At 46.2% G+C, this 14,761-nt stretch overlaps 1 protein-coding gene across 1 annotated transcript in view; it reads left to right on the top strand.

Annotated features, from left to right (window-relative positions):
• Window positions 1-2,437: 2,437 nt before the first annotated feature.
• Window positions 2,438-14,761, top strand: part of LOC119407520 (cGMP-dependent protein kinase 2) — a 67,051-nt gene continuing 54,727 nt past the window's right edge. Inside the window, 4 exon segments of the mRNA XM_037674347.1 lie at window positions 2,438-2,442; window positions 2,751-2,924; window positions 12,286-12,349; window positions 12,491-12,568. Coding sequence (XP_037530275.1) covers window positions 2,438-2,442; window positions 2,751-2,924; window positions 12,286-12,349; window positions 12,491-12,568 — 321 coding nt within the window.

Here is a 14,761-nt window from a genome sequence, read left to right as displayed (position 1 = left end):
TGAGAAGGGATGGACCTTAATTCCACTCTGTAGTTGCCCATGTTGAGACATGCCAAGTTGGTGTGGGTCTCTGTGTAGGGGTTTTCCCTTATAGATGAAAGGGTAGCTTTCCTGCTCCTTCAGATAAGGGGACAGGCTCTGATGCACCAATCAGCAGTTCAGAGTACCTAGCCTTCTAGGAGTCATTAGAGGGGGTGCTGGAAGGTGCTTCAGCTGGTAACTTCTTTGTTCTACTGGGGGACTTCAATGTCCATGTGGGTAATAACAGTGTGACCTGGAGGGGCATGAATGGGAGAAATAACCTCTCTGACCTAAACCCAAGCAGTGTTCTGTTGTTGGACTTTTGTGTTAGTCACAGTTTGCCCATCACAAACATATATTCAAACATAACGGTGTCCATAAGTGCACATGGCACCAGGACACCCAAGTGTGCAGATTGATAATTGACTTTGTAGTTGTGTCAAATGATTTGTAGCTATATATTTTGGACACCCAGGTGAAGAGATGAGCTGAGCCATCAACTGATCACCACCTGGTGGTGAGTTGGACCAGATGGCAGGAGAAGATGCTGGACAGATCTGGTAAACCCAAATGTGTAGTGAGGGTTTGCTGGGAACACATGCCAGAAAAATGCATCAGAAATGTCTTAAACTCACCCCTCTGAGAGAACTTTAACCATATCCTTGCTTAACCAGGGAATATTAGGTCTAAGTGGGCCATTGTCGAGGTGCCTGCCATGAGCTGTGGTCACAAGGTTGTCAGGGCTTCTCATGGTAACCAATCTTTTATTCAGTGGTAAACACCTTGGCTTAGAGAGGCTGTCAAGCTGAAGGAATCCTATCAGGCCTTGTTGGCTGGTAGGACTCCAAAGGCAGCTGAGGAGTATCAGAAAATCAAGCAGGTTGCAGCCCAGGCTATTGCTGAGGCAGCAACAGAGGTGGGAGTAGTTCAGTGAGACCTTAGATAGACTCTCAATCAGCTCAAAGGAAATTCTGGCAAACCATCAGTTGGCCAAGGCAGGGAAAGAAGTAATTTACCTACACTACATTTAGGGAAGGTGGTGTGCTGTTGACCTCGATCAGTGATGTCATCGGGAAGTGGAAGGAATAATTTTCCAATTTTCTCAATCCCACTAGCACGTCTTCCATGGGGGAAGCTGAGTCGATGCTTCGGGGTTGGTCTGTCCATAACTAGAGATGAGGTCATCAACGTAGTTAAAACATTCCATGCTGGCAGGGCTCCAGGGATGGATGGGTTCTGCCCTGAGTTCTTCAAGGCTGTTGATGTTGCAGGGCTGTCTTGGTTGACACACATTTGCAACATCGCATGGACATCGGGGGCAGTGCCACTGGATTGGTGGTTTCCCTCTTTAAAAATGGGGACTGAAGGGGGAGTTCCATTTATAGGTGCATCACTCTCCTTAGCCTCCTTGGTAAGGTCTATTCGAGGGTACTGGAGAAGTGAGTCCAATAAATGACCAATTTGATTCAGAAGGAACAATGCAGATTTCATCCTGGCCATGGAACACTGGACCAGTTCTTTACCTTCACTAGGGTCCTCAAGGGGTATGGGAGTTTGCCTATTCAGTCTACATGTGTTTTGTGGACTTGGAGAAGGCATTTGATCATGTTGCTCAAGGTACACTGTGGGGGGTGCTCTGTAGATATGGAATTTGGAATCTGTTGCTTCGAGTCATTCAGTCCCGATGGAAAGAGTACGAGAATTTGGTTTGCATTGCCAACAGTAATTAGATGCCTTTAGGAGTACAAGTTAGATACAGCCATGGCTGCCAGTGTCATAGATTCTGTTCAGGAGTTTCGTAGACAGAATTTTTCAGTACAGCCAGGGAGTAGAAAGATTCTGGTTTGGTGTTCTCAGAATTCCTTCTCTATTATTTTCTAATGATGTGGTCCTGTTGGCATCATCATGCCATGATCTTCAGCTCTCACTGGTGCCAATTGGAGCTGAATGTGAAGCAACTGGGATGAGGATCAGCACCTCCAAGTCTGAGGCCATAGTCCTCAGTTGGAAAAGGGCCCTCTCTGAGTTGGGATTGTGGTTATGGTACCGGTCAGTCTATGTACATACCCTCATCTAAGGCAACAAATTCTAGATAGTAACCGAAAGAACCAGATTGAGGATATGAGCAGTCAAAGGGAGTTTTCTCCACAGGGCAGCTGGACTCTCCAGTAGAGATAAGGTGAGAAGTTCAGTCATGTGGGAGAGACTCGGAGTAGAGCTGCTGCTTCTGTGACTGCAAAACAAGTCCAAAATCATTAACCTTCTATCACGGTGGTGACAGTTGGTAGAAGGTGTTTTGTTTTCACCTAACATGGTGTTGAATAAAATGTCAAAAACATCTCATGTTTGGTTTCATCTGTCCAAAGGACGTTCAGAAGTCTTGTGATTCATTCAAATGCAGTTTTGCTAATCTGAGATGAGGTACTTGGGTTTTTTCTCTTTCTAAGTATTTGGGCTGAATTTGTTGCGACATTCTCTCCTTGGAATACTGGCAGCTGTATTTGATGTTTTCCTCTTTTAAATGTTTGTACACTGTAAATGATGATGGCCTTGTACATTACACCTAAAATCTTTCTTTCACTCATGATTGTCCAATTGGCATTTAGGATTTGTTGACATTCCTTTCTTTAGTTCTAACTATTAGTTTATGCTACATATACAGAAAAGTGCTCCCTAAGAAGATTTACTCATAGTTTACATAAATTGTGTTTATAATTTCCTCCTTACAGAGAACTGCAGGTAATACGAGTGCAATTATATTTATGTGTGACTTGTGTTTTTGTTGTAAATCTTCTAGCTGTGTCACTGTCTCAAATATGGACGCTGGACCGTCAGACCTTCCAGTCCATTATGATGCGGACCGCACAAGCCAGACATGAGGAGTACTTTAGCTTTTTACGCAGGTATTTAACAGCAAGCAGTAACTGTTGTCATTGACTCTTTTAGGCAGTAAATGACAGATATTATACAATACATCTTCATCAATACAGGGTTACACGAGACATCACCTACTTACTTATAAGAAAGAATGTAAACAGTTAATGCCATAACCTTATATAAAAGATGAAAAATAAATAAAATAGTCTTATTACTTATGTTCAGTGTGTGTGTGTGAGTGTGTGTGTGTGGTGGTGGTGGTGGTGGTGGTGGGTGGGGGGGGGGGGGGGGGGGGCTGCAGTAGCTCAGTGATTAAGTACCACTGCCTTGCAATCCTGATTGTATCAGTTCAAGTCCAGGTTGCATCAAAAAGGGCAGCTGATGTAAAGCAATTGCCAAATATTTCATGAAATTTTACTTGAGGCAATGGCTGAAGAATACAGCAACTAAAAGAAACGTACCTATTTATTGTATGCTCAGTACGTAATTTGATCATTTTATGAAAAAGGGTTAAAACATTATATTTATCAGTGTGTGCAACATTATTAGATGCATCAAATTGCTAAATGTCATTACTGTCAAATTTGAGTGAACTGCCCTTGCAAACATGTTGGTCATTATCTTATACCTTATACATAAGATGACAGATAAACTAGCTCATTACTTACCTAGCAGGGCACTGAGTATTTTGTTATGTGACAAGGTATGTTGAAAAAGAGTTGTTTTTTTTAACATACTTGCTAACACAAGCACTTGCTGCTGCAACTATTAATTTTTGAGTGAAAAGCAAAAAGTGAAGGAGTTCAAGTATCTCGGGGTTTTGTTCACGAGTGAGGGGAGAATGGAGCGTGAGATTGACAGATGTATTGGTACAGCGTCTGCAGTATTGCGGACTCTGTACCAGTCTGTTGTGGTGAAGAGAGACCTGAGCTGTACGGCAAAACTCTGTTTACCGGTCGGTCTAGGTTCCTACCCTCACCTATGGTCACAAGCTCTGGGTAGTGACCAAAAGAATGAGATCACAGATACAGGCGGTTGAAATGAGTTTCCTCTGCAGGGTAGCTGGACTCTCCCTTAGATATAGGGTGAAAAGTTTAGTTATCTGGGAGAGACTCGGAGTAGAACCACTGCTCCTCCACACCCAGAGGAGCCAGTTGAGGTGGTAAGGATGTCCCCTGGACACCTAACTAGGGAAGTGCTTCGGGCATGTCTGACTGGGAAGAGACTCCGGGGAAGACCCAGGACACGCTGGAGAGACTATGTCTCTTGGTTGACCTGGGAATGCCTTGGAATCCTCTCAGGAGAGCTGGAAGAGGTGGCTGTGGAAAGAGATGTCTGGGCTTCCTTGCTCAAGCTGCTGCCCCCGCAACCCGACTTCTGAATAAGCGGAACATAATGGATGGATGGAAGGTCAGAACACATTATATTATCTTGATATTGTAACAATGAGTTCTCTGGGCACTAAAATTCAACTCAATTCAATTCAGTTTTTTTTTTTTATATATATAGCACCAAGTCACAACAGAAGTCATCTCAAAGCAGTGATCATAAACATTCATGTACAGTAAATAAAAATATCCATCCATTATCTTTTACCCGCTTCTTCCATTTTGGGTCACGGGGGTCGCCGGTGCCCATGTCCATCAATCACTGTGCGAGGAGCGGGGGTACACCCTGGACAGGTCGCAAGTCCATCACAGGGACACACAGAGACAAATGAGACAAACAACCATTCACTCTCTCACTCACACCTAGGGACAATTTAGAGTTACCAATCAGCCTAACATGCATGTTTTTGGTCTGTGGGAGGAAAATGGAGTACCCGGAGAAAACCCATGTTTTCAACATGCAACATGCAAACTCCATCCAGAATGTCCCCCGGACCGGGATTTGAACCAGGGACCTGCTCGCTGAGAGGCAGCAGCTCTAGCAGTTGCGCCACCATGCTGCCTATATAAATATATAAAAATAAGTTAACACTATTTATCTGAGGAGCAGACTGAATTTAACTCCATCGCAGAACTCTTATCCTGAGAAAGCACAAAGGCAACAGTGGAAAGGAAAAACTCCCTCATGAGGAAAAATTATTTAGCAGAACCAGGCTCAGGACAAGCGGCCATCTGTTTCGACCAGCTGGGTTTGAGAGGAACAGGAAGGAGGAACAGATACACAATGGCAGGTCAAGAATTACATGTTAAGATAGAAATAGTATCAAATGAAAACGTTGGTTACGTACTGTAACCCCAGATTCTATGAGTATAAGCGTAGCCCTTTAAGGCTGTCGCTTGGTGGGTTTATCCCATTATGCGTAGCATTTGCACTGAAAAATTTTGTCCACGCCCACCTGCTGTGTGGGCCCTACCCGGTCCGTATAAATTATGTTAAGAGCGGGAAATCGGCTCCCAAAAATAGCTTTTTCTTCAGCCATTTAGGAGCTAGTGAGGCCCGACGCTTAAAGGGCTACGCTTATACTCATAGAATCTGGGGTTACAGTACGTAACCAACGTTCTATTTTGTATAAGCTTCGCCCTTTAAGGCTGTTGCTTGGTGGGTTAAGGGCGAAGCAGATGTGGGCCTCACCTCACTGGGTCCATTCGAACACCGTATGAAGCAGGAGCTTGCCCAAAAAACGTCTTGTCATTCAGCTCCCCATGTGCGTAATTACGCATTGCGTAATTATGTGAGCCATGCACAGACGCATGTTGTGTAACTTTGCGTTCATGGCTGAGCAGTATAGACAGATTAATAATAACAAATGACAGATTATTAATCAATGAACTGATTGGTAACAATAGTCATGAACTGATTAGTGACAATATAACCAAAATAACAGACACCACTTGTGATTGATAACACACCTCACACTGTGAAGCATGCAGACAGATGTGAGCTTCAACAGAGTTCCATGAAAACAACAATATTCATTCTGTTAGAGCACTAAGGACAGAATGTGTCATGGAACGGACCGTCACATCATGTAGATAAGAGCGAATGAATGAGCAGGGCGTTGACCACGCGGCCGCAGTGCAAAAGTCCTGCATTGTCATACCATTATGCAAGACAGTCGAAGATGCGATACCCCTGGTCGAGTGCGCCCTGAGGTTGACAGGTGGCTCTAAAACTGATGCTCTGTAGGCTTCAGAAAGAGGCCTCACACAGCCAGTGTGACAAGCGCTGGGTGGATAACGGGCGACCTGCAGGTGCATCTCTATAATGCACAAACAAATGTTGAGTTTGGCGCATTACAGCCATGCGCGATATGTAACACGTCAACGCCCGCTCCAGACAGAGAAGATGGCAAGATGCTTCTTCTTCTGATTTGTGGGGGGGAGGGAAAAACCTCTCCAACGATATTGTTCTTGATTTAAAAGAGCTCGTGATGTTTTTAGGCATAAAGGATGGGTTTGGTCTTAAATCAGCTGAGCTGCCCGTCAGCCTGAATTCTGAGACATGACGGGGCGACAGAGAGGGCAGATAAATCACTCACCCTCTTAGCGGATGTTAAAGCCAGCAGCAGGGCTGTTTTAAGAGACAAGAATTTAAGTGGAACCTGATCCAGAGGCTCAAATGGGGCTTTGATCAGGGCTCGCAGGACCAGCGTTAAATCCCACTGTGGAATAAGTGGGCGTGAAACAGGCCTGCGTCTCTGTATGCCTTTTAGAAACCGCTTCATCAGCGGGTGATTAAAAGCTGTTCTGTCTCCGAAGCCATCTCTTCCTGCCAATCACATGGCAGGAAGAGATGGCTGCAGCGTACGTTTTAATCGTACTGAAATGCCAACTTCCTGTCCATCAGCTGTGTAGAAAAGACAGCACGCCGCCTAATGGGCATGAGGTGGCCTCTACACCTTTCTCTGTACACCAGCGCTGAAAAACTGTCCACTTTGATATGTACAGCACTATAGTAGATGTAGCACGTGAATCCTGGATTGTGCGCACTACCTCCTGTGGGAGACCCATCCTCTCTAAGCGGAACCGCTCAGTGGCCAGACCCACAGGTGCTGGCCTATTTCTGGGTAACTCCTGATCGCTCCTCCTGCCTGGAGGAGAGCGTCCTCCCTCCATGGCAGTTTCCACGGGCGCCCCGACAGCAGGCGTTGTAGGGCTGAGAACCATGGTGTGTTCACGCGCTCGGGGGCCACCAGGAGAGCTGTCAATCCCTCCTCCTGAACTCGGTTCAGGAACCGTAAAATCAGAGGAGGTGGAGGAAAACACGTGCAGAAGTGTTTTGGGCCATGGGCTGTCGGTAAACGCATCCACCCCCAGTGGTGGTTCGTCTCGTGGTCTCAGGGAAAACCATAGTTGACACTGAGCGTTCTCTCGTGTCGCAAACAGGTCCACAGCTGCTTTGCCAAATTTCTGTCACGTCTGAGTCATCAGGTCTGGATGGAGAGTCCAGTCCCCGTGACGTGGGCCGCCCCTGGACATCACATCTGCCCCTTTGTTCAGAACACCGGGTATGTAAACTGCTCTGATGGAGAGCAGATTTTGGTGAGTCCACCACAGAAGCTTTCGCGCAATGTGTAACATCTGGGCTGAGTGCATACCCCCCCTGCTGGTTTATGTACGCTGCAGTCACCTTGTTGTCTGTGTGAATCAACACATGTTGATTCTGTAGCACGGGAGCAAAGTGCTGAATCACATTCAGCACCGTGCGACACTCCAAAAACATTTATGTGGGCTGATGTGTGATGGGGCCACAGCGCCCCTACTGCTTGAGATGGGCATGTCCCCCCCAGCCTGATAGCAACGCGTCCGTGAAGACTGACACGTGACGTGGGTCTGCTGACGGGGGCTCCCTCCAACAGAACCAGGGTGTTTCCCCAGTGTCGGAGGTCTGCCCTCACGGAGGGAGGAACAGTGATCATCCGTCTCTTTGTTTTACAGGATCCACATGCAGACGCACAAACCACCTCTGGTGGTGTCTCATGTGTAATAAACCCAGTGGAACCACTGTGTGAGCTGATGACATCATTCCTAACTGCTTCATGATGGAGACAACTGTTACCACTCTGCCAGGTCTTACGTGGCGGAGCTGGTCTTTTAAAGTGTCGATTCTCGTTTGTGATAAACGAACCTTCATGGTGGTTGAATTTAACTCCACTCCCAGATAAACAATTGTCTGGGCCGGGAAAATTTAGCTTTTCTTCCTATTTATGGTGAAGCCCAGATTTGACAGGTGTGATGTCAACACCTGAGCCTGCATCACTGCTTCCTGTCTGGAGCGTGACCGCCGCAGCAGGTCGTCCAGGTAAAACAAAACTCTCATCCCTGCTCTGTGTAACAGATGCAGGGCTGTCTCCACACACTTTGAGAACGTACGAGGCACAAGGGAATACCCGACCGGCAGCCTGTTGTACTGAAACTTCATCCCCTGAAAGGAGAAAAACGCAGGAATTTTCTGTGTTTTGGGATGATCGGTATGTGTTTCTCTGGATGTTGTTCAACAGCTGTCTGGTTGTCAACATGTGAAAACGGTCTGTGCATAATCGCCTTGTTGAAAGCTGACAGATCCAAAATCGGTCTCATCCCTCCGGTCCGTTTGGGAACCAGGAAGTAACGTGAGTAAAACCCTGTGTTTTTCTCTCCGTTGGGAACCCTGGAGATTACTTTTATCAGAAGCACTTGGACTTCTGCATTTAGGGATGAGATTTGGTCTGGTGATGACAGGACCGTCTCTATAACTCCTCCAAACGGAGGGGGTCGGGTTGCAAACTGTAACTTGTAACCATTTGCATAACACCCTGTCCATCCATCTGACCGGCGAGCATGTTTTAGCCACTCTGCGTAACGTTCGTGGAATGAACATGCGTTTAAGTGATGCGTCATGTTTTGTACAGATGTCACCAGTCTGCCCCTCAACCGCCGTCATGTGTCGCGGGAATGTTTTCCGCGTGTCCCAAGGTGAGGCTTCCTCGAAAAGGCTCTGAACGCGCCCGTGCGCTGCGTTCGGACCGCGGACCAACCTTCATGTACAAGTGGGCCGGTGTGTGCTGAGGCGAAGCGTGTGACAGCTGATGATGCCGTGGGGCTGCACGTTCGACGTCGCTGTGCAAACGTTGAGAGGCGGAGAGCATGACTTCATCTACGCCGTGCTGTTGGAGTGAAGGCTGCGAGCCCCGCGGGAGCACACGTTTTCTCTGGAGGGACGCGCGCCGTTCTCGCTGGAGGGACGCGCGTCGCTCTCGCTGGAGGCGAGACTCGTCACCGGGTTTGTTCAGCTGTCTCATGCTTATGCTGCCGTGAGCTGCCGAGCACTGAGTCATGGTGGGTGACGGCTGCCCGCGTTGCGGCCGCACGCGTTTTCTTCGGTGAGGCGTGTGTTGTTTTGCTGAAAAACGAGGACCTTCACCGGACCCGGCCTGCGGTCCCACATTTATACCGATGTGAGTCGGTGAGCGCCGGGGAGCTGTGTGTGCACCATCATCAATGCAGCGCCGTTTGGATGGAGGCTGTTTGCATCGCACGAGTGCGCGTTTGACACCGCTTGGGTGAGGATCGTGCAGCTCGGGTTGACAACGAGTTATTTCGCTTACCATCGTGTCGTGTGAGCGTCTCGTCATGTCTTGGAGCGACGGTGAGTTTAAAAAACCTTTATTTAAGGACACCGGCTCGTTATGTGTGGAGGATTTGTACGCAGCCGCTGTGAGTTCATCCGAGCTTACAGACTGGCTAAAAACAGACACTTTGGTCATTGAATGATGGTTTATTTCAACTTCGTGTCACTTTTACACACACCCTACGCAGACCGTCATTTTTTAAAATCTTCTCCCCCTTGAGCTCTGCGATTTGTTTGCCCAGAGCGCTGTCTGCAGGCGATCTCTGGGGAAAACGCTGAACTACAGGTTGCCGGGATGAAGAAGGCTGGTCTCTGACGGGCGGGGCTGGTGGTGGAGCTGAGTGAGAGACGCGGCCGTGGCCGTGGAACGTCGTTGTTCTGCCTCTGCTCACGACGGTCTCTCCAGCGGGCAGGGGGGCGGGATGAGTCGCGCGGCTTGATGAGGTGGCGCACAACCTCTGACACCTCCTCCCACAGCTTCGAGTTTGCCAGCATGGCTTGAAGCTGCTCCCGAACAGCGCGTCCGCCGTGATGGGGCCCTCCATCAGGTCTTTGTACAGTTTCTCCAGCAGCGAGGGGGAGTGACGGAGCTAGGTGGATCGTTGAATCATCATCACCCACGCTGCAATCCTGGACAGGCAAACCGTAGAAGAGGCACACATGTTGAGGACGGCATCGACTGCCTTACAGAGGGAGCTCTTGGTCTCCTCAGGCAGGTCTGCAGCCTCAAGCCTCTTGGACATGCTAAATGCTAGCAGTGCCACGTTGTTGTTAGCTGCGGCTACCTGAAAAGCACATTGATGGGCTCGATTGGAGAGAGTGGTCACCGTCTGGTCGTGCTTCCCAGGAGGGACAGGACGCTGCTCCAACCTGGACAGCTCCGCTCCGAAAGATTCCGCGAGGCTTGGCTCAAGGGGGGTTACCGAGGGATAGCCCCGCTCGGTGAACCCCTCCACTCTGGTGATGGGTGCGGACTGGAGACTGGCTCCCCCAATCTACCAGGAAAGAACCGTCTGTGGCCTCGCCCGTAGGACGTCCTGTTGGAACACGAGGCCATATGGATCAAGACGGTGAGCCGGAATGGAACCCAGTAAACAACCTTCCCGCCGGATCATCCGAACTGGCGGGAAAGGCGTGGGACGTAGAAAAATGGGGTCCCTTCATGTCAGCCGCCTCCTGGGTTACGCCGGGCAACCCCTGAGGGCGCCGTCGGCCGGGAGCGGTGTGATCGCCGATGCGAAACGAGGTGGGATGGGGTGAGCATTCACTCAGCCCCCCTCCACCAACACTACGCTCTCCAGGAGGGAATGAGCAGCGGGGGCTGCAGCTGAGCGCGCCTGTCCCGGAGGAACCATCCGATTCGCTCCGAGGGTTGGCGATAAGAGGAAAATTACAAGATGGCATTGTCCAGCGTGTAGTGACCTGTCACTGAGAAATATTCCTCGGCGCTTACCTTGAAATAAGACTGCTCGTCAGCTTCTCCTCGGGGAGGAGAACTCACCGGACGACCGGAGGTCGACTGCCGGGCCAAGTATCCTTAACAAAGGTTGGTCATCTACACAATTTTCCTTCTTTGTTCTTCTGACAGTGCTATTAGCTCGCTGAAGAAAAAATGGGAGCCGATTTCCCGCTCTTAACGTAATTTATACGGACCGGGTAGGGCTCACACAGCAGGTGGGCGTGGACTAAATTTTTCAGTGCAAATGCTACGCATAACGGTTTAAATCCACCAAGCGACAGCCTTAAAGGGCGAAGCTTATACAAAATAGAACTATTCAATTTTAGCAATTCATTTAAGGAAATGAGGTCAATTTGTCCTCCAGTAGTCTAAGTTTATAGTAGAATAACAAGCCAACCCTAAAGATTTACCAAAAAGGAAAGTCTTAAGTCCAGTCTTGGACAATGTATCAGCCTTACGGACAGAAACTGGAAGCTGGTTCCACAAGGGAGGAAAACACAAAACACTGGAAAACCAATAAATAAAATATTATTTATAATAAAAATGTTAATATAATTTCAGCACATTTGTAGTTTTTGAGAAAAAAAACTGTATTGTAAAATAAGTAACATCCAACTGATATATATTCTTAATTATTTGTGCATTGTACATCAAACTGAGCCATTGTCACAGTTAAGTAATATTCTGAAAGGTAATAAAATAAACAAATGAGCATGCATGTTTTTTTGTCCATTAAAGAAAACCAAAGTACCCCGAGAATAATCGCACAGGCACTTGAACATGCAAATTCCACACAGAAAGGCCCAGAGCAAATTTGTGACCTTGTTGTGAGGCAACAGCTCTAACCACTGCTGCGTCTCACTAAAGCAGACTTACTTAATTTAAACAAGACAATGGGATCTTATCGAACAAAAAATAATCAAAATGTGCAGTACAGTGGATAGATGTCCATCAATCACATTAAAGTTATCTTCTAGTGTTTCGTTGATTTTGTAACATTTCACTTTGTCTGCTTTGGACACAGCTGTTAGAAAATAGAACGTAATTGAAACATATTTATGGCCATTTGTGGCACAGATGTGTATGTTACTTGTGTATGAATATCTTTGAATTACTCCAGTAATGTTATTTGGTTAAAATAAAAAAAAGATTTTGTTTGTGTACTTCACTCTCCTACTTTTAAAGCCTACTATTTGAGGCTTTAAAAAACATGTTGGAAAAAATGAGACTGAGTAAATGATTTAATTATATTCTGACATTATTTAAACATTTTGACAAAATGGGATTGTCATTAGATTGTTATTTTTAGCCTACCAAAGTAACAGCCTTTTTTACACTTAAACATTTGTTTTAATTGTTTCTCTGTAAAGTGTCTCTCTGCTGCAAGATCTGCCTGAGGAAAAACTGGCTAGAATTGTTGATTGCCTTGAAGTGGTGAGAATTTCTTACTTCAAAATTTTTATTTTGCATAACAATTTATATCTGTATTATTTTTTTCCATTTTGTTTTAAATTGTCTATTATTTTTCCCATATGTGAAGGAACACTAAAAAAATGACATTTCTTGTTTTGTCAGGATTATTTTGAAAAAGGAGAGTACATCATTCGAGAAGGTGAAGAAGGGAATACGTGCTTTATTATTTCAAAAGGAGAGGTATGATAATTCCATATTTTTGTCAAACAAACTTCTTGAAAATAAAGCTTGTGACTTGATTAGATCAATTTTCAATAGAAAGAAAAATCATACATCAAAATAGAATTAGAACTCAAATTCTGCTATAGTCAGCAGTTGCTACTATAGATACATGTGCTACAGACAAAGCAAGGGAGGGTCCCTAACATTACAATTCCTGGTAGCATCTAAATGAAAAATAGCATGAAATGGTACCTCACTGGTGGGTAAGGAGCCAGAGATTGTGTGTGAGGTTGAGTGATACCAGCTAGATACAGTTGGATTCACTTCTACACACAATATGGGCTCTGAAATCCAACTCTGGAAGATGGGCGAGAATTTTTACTCACAAGCTCTAGATTGCATCTCAATGTTGAAATTTTTCCCAGTGAAAAAGAGGGATGATTCTTTGTCGTCAAGGTGCAGTGGGGAAGGTTCTAGTGCTTATGCCTGATGCATGCACAATAATCCAGGTAGAAAATTCTAAAAAAAAGTTAAATCTGGATGTGAGGAACGATGGTTTGAGATACAGCAGCTCAGACTGAAGAAGTCTTTCGGATGAAAGATGAAACGTTTCAACAATTTTTTTTGTTTTGTTTTTTTGAATGTCCAGAGGATCAGATTGAACTTTTTAAGAGGTTCCAGTGCTTAATTTGAGCTGGATCCTGCCGGAACAAAATCCAGGAACTCTCTTATTTTGACAGGGTGCGTTCTGGCAATGGTTTGCATGGATCCGGCAGCTCTCAGGCTTAAGGCCCCCACATACTCGGGCATACTTCACTCCACGGAGGTCTGTGCATACTCGAGGTAGACTCAACGCGGACGTCCGCCGGCCATGTCCGTGCAAATATAAATTTTTACAACCGTGTCCGTGTATTCTGAGTCACACAATAAACTGCACAGCGACAGACTGTTTTGTATGCGGCACCAACCGCTCTCTGTGTTCTGAGCACACAGTCGCAAGGATGCGCAGTGTGACTGCCACTCTCTGTGCAGTGCTGACAGATGTGCAGTGGCTGCCCTTGTGGTGAAGAAACGGGACTAAGCACCCAACTAGCTCATCTAACTTACTAGAATCCATTAGAAAATATTTAAAATGTTTCTTACTGTCCACCCTAACCCTAATCGTGAGGGTCTGGAGATTTCCCGGTGGGCTGGTCTGATGTGTGGGCTGTAGGGCCAGCGTTCCCAGTTCTCTTTTTTTTTTTCACGTGTCGGCTCCGCAATGTGACTTGTCAATCAGTCCAGTAGGCATGTCAGGAAATAGCAACAAAGTCCATGCTCAATAATCCAGGTATACAATCCAACATTTTTCAGTCAGGTCATCTGGACAGTTTCTTTTTTTTTTTTTTTTGTGCTGAAATGTCAGGAAATGACCAATTGGCGACCTCAATTTGTCCCGAAGGTAAACGCCCCTTACCTGCAGAGCTGGGCTGCAGCCCATCAGGGTGTACGCTTGAGTATGAAGAATCAACCGTCTGCAGACCGTACGCAAGGAGTCCGTGCGGCTCATGGAGTACACATAGTACACCCAAGTATGTGGGGGTCTTTACTAATGATAAAATTATGAACAAATATGACTGCCTTGAACCAATAAAACTTGTATTGGACTGGATATGTAAACTGAAAATAATTACATAAACACTCATTTTAAACAACGAATGACAACATGACTTCTTAATATCACATACGATCATTTGCCCCTTCAATTGAAGCATTTACACCTCTACCCTTAAAAAATAATCTCCGCCCCTAAGAGTGGTGGGGGTGACTGCCTGGAGGTTTAACACGTGGAGTCGGACAGTAAATTCAGAGAAGACTCGGTTCGGAACTGTCAAATAAGGAAGGAGGCCAGGGCCAGGGTTGCTTTTGGAGAAATTCTCTCATCCTCTGACATTATTTACTCCAAAGAACAACACTCAACAGGAGAAGATTTTTTAACCGGCATTTATACTTGCAAGGTCTGATTTCAGGACAGGTTACATACATAACAGATATATAAAAATATGCAGAGGCATGAAAAACAGTCACAGAAATGAGCCATGAGCTACATTATCTGCTCACTTTTATACTCCTCTCAGCTCAGAATTCAACATAGTTCAGGGGTGTCCTTCAAGCCAGCTTCAGTCTGTGGGATTCCTGTTTTCCCTCTGTCTGTTTGTGTCTGTTTGTCAC

The sequence above is a fragment of the Nematolebias whitei genome, chromosome 1, assembly GCF_014905685.2.
Source record: "Nematolebias whitei isolate Nwh7 chromosome 1, NemWhi1, whole genome shotgun sequence".
NCBI lineage: Eukaryota > Metazoa > Chordata > Actinopteri > Cyprinodontiformes > Rivulidae > Nematolebias > Nematolebias whitei.
Note: the sequence above shows the minus strand (reverse complement) of the source record. Positions and strands in the feature narration are given on the sequence as shown.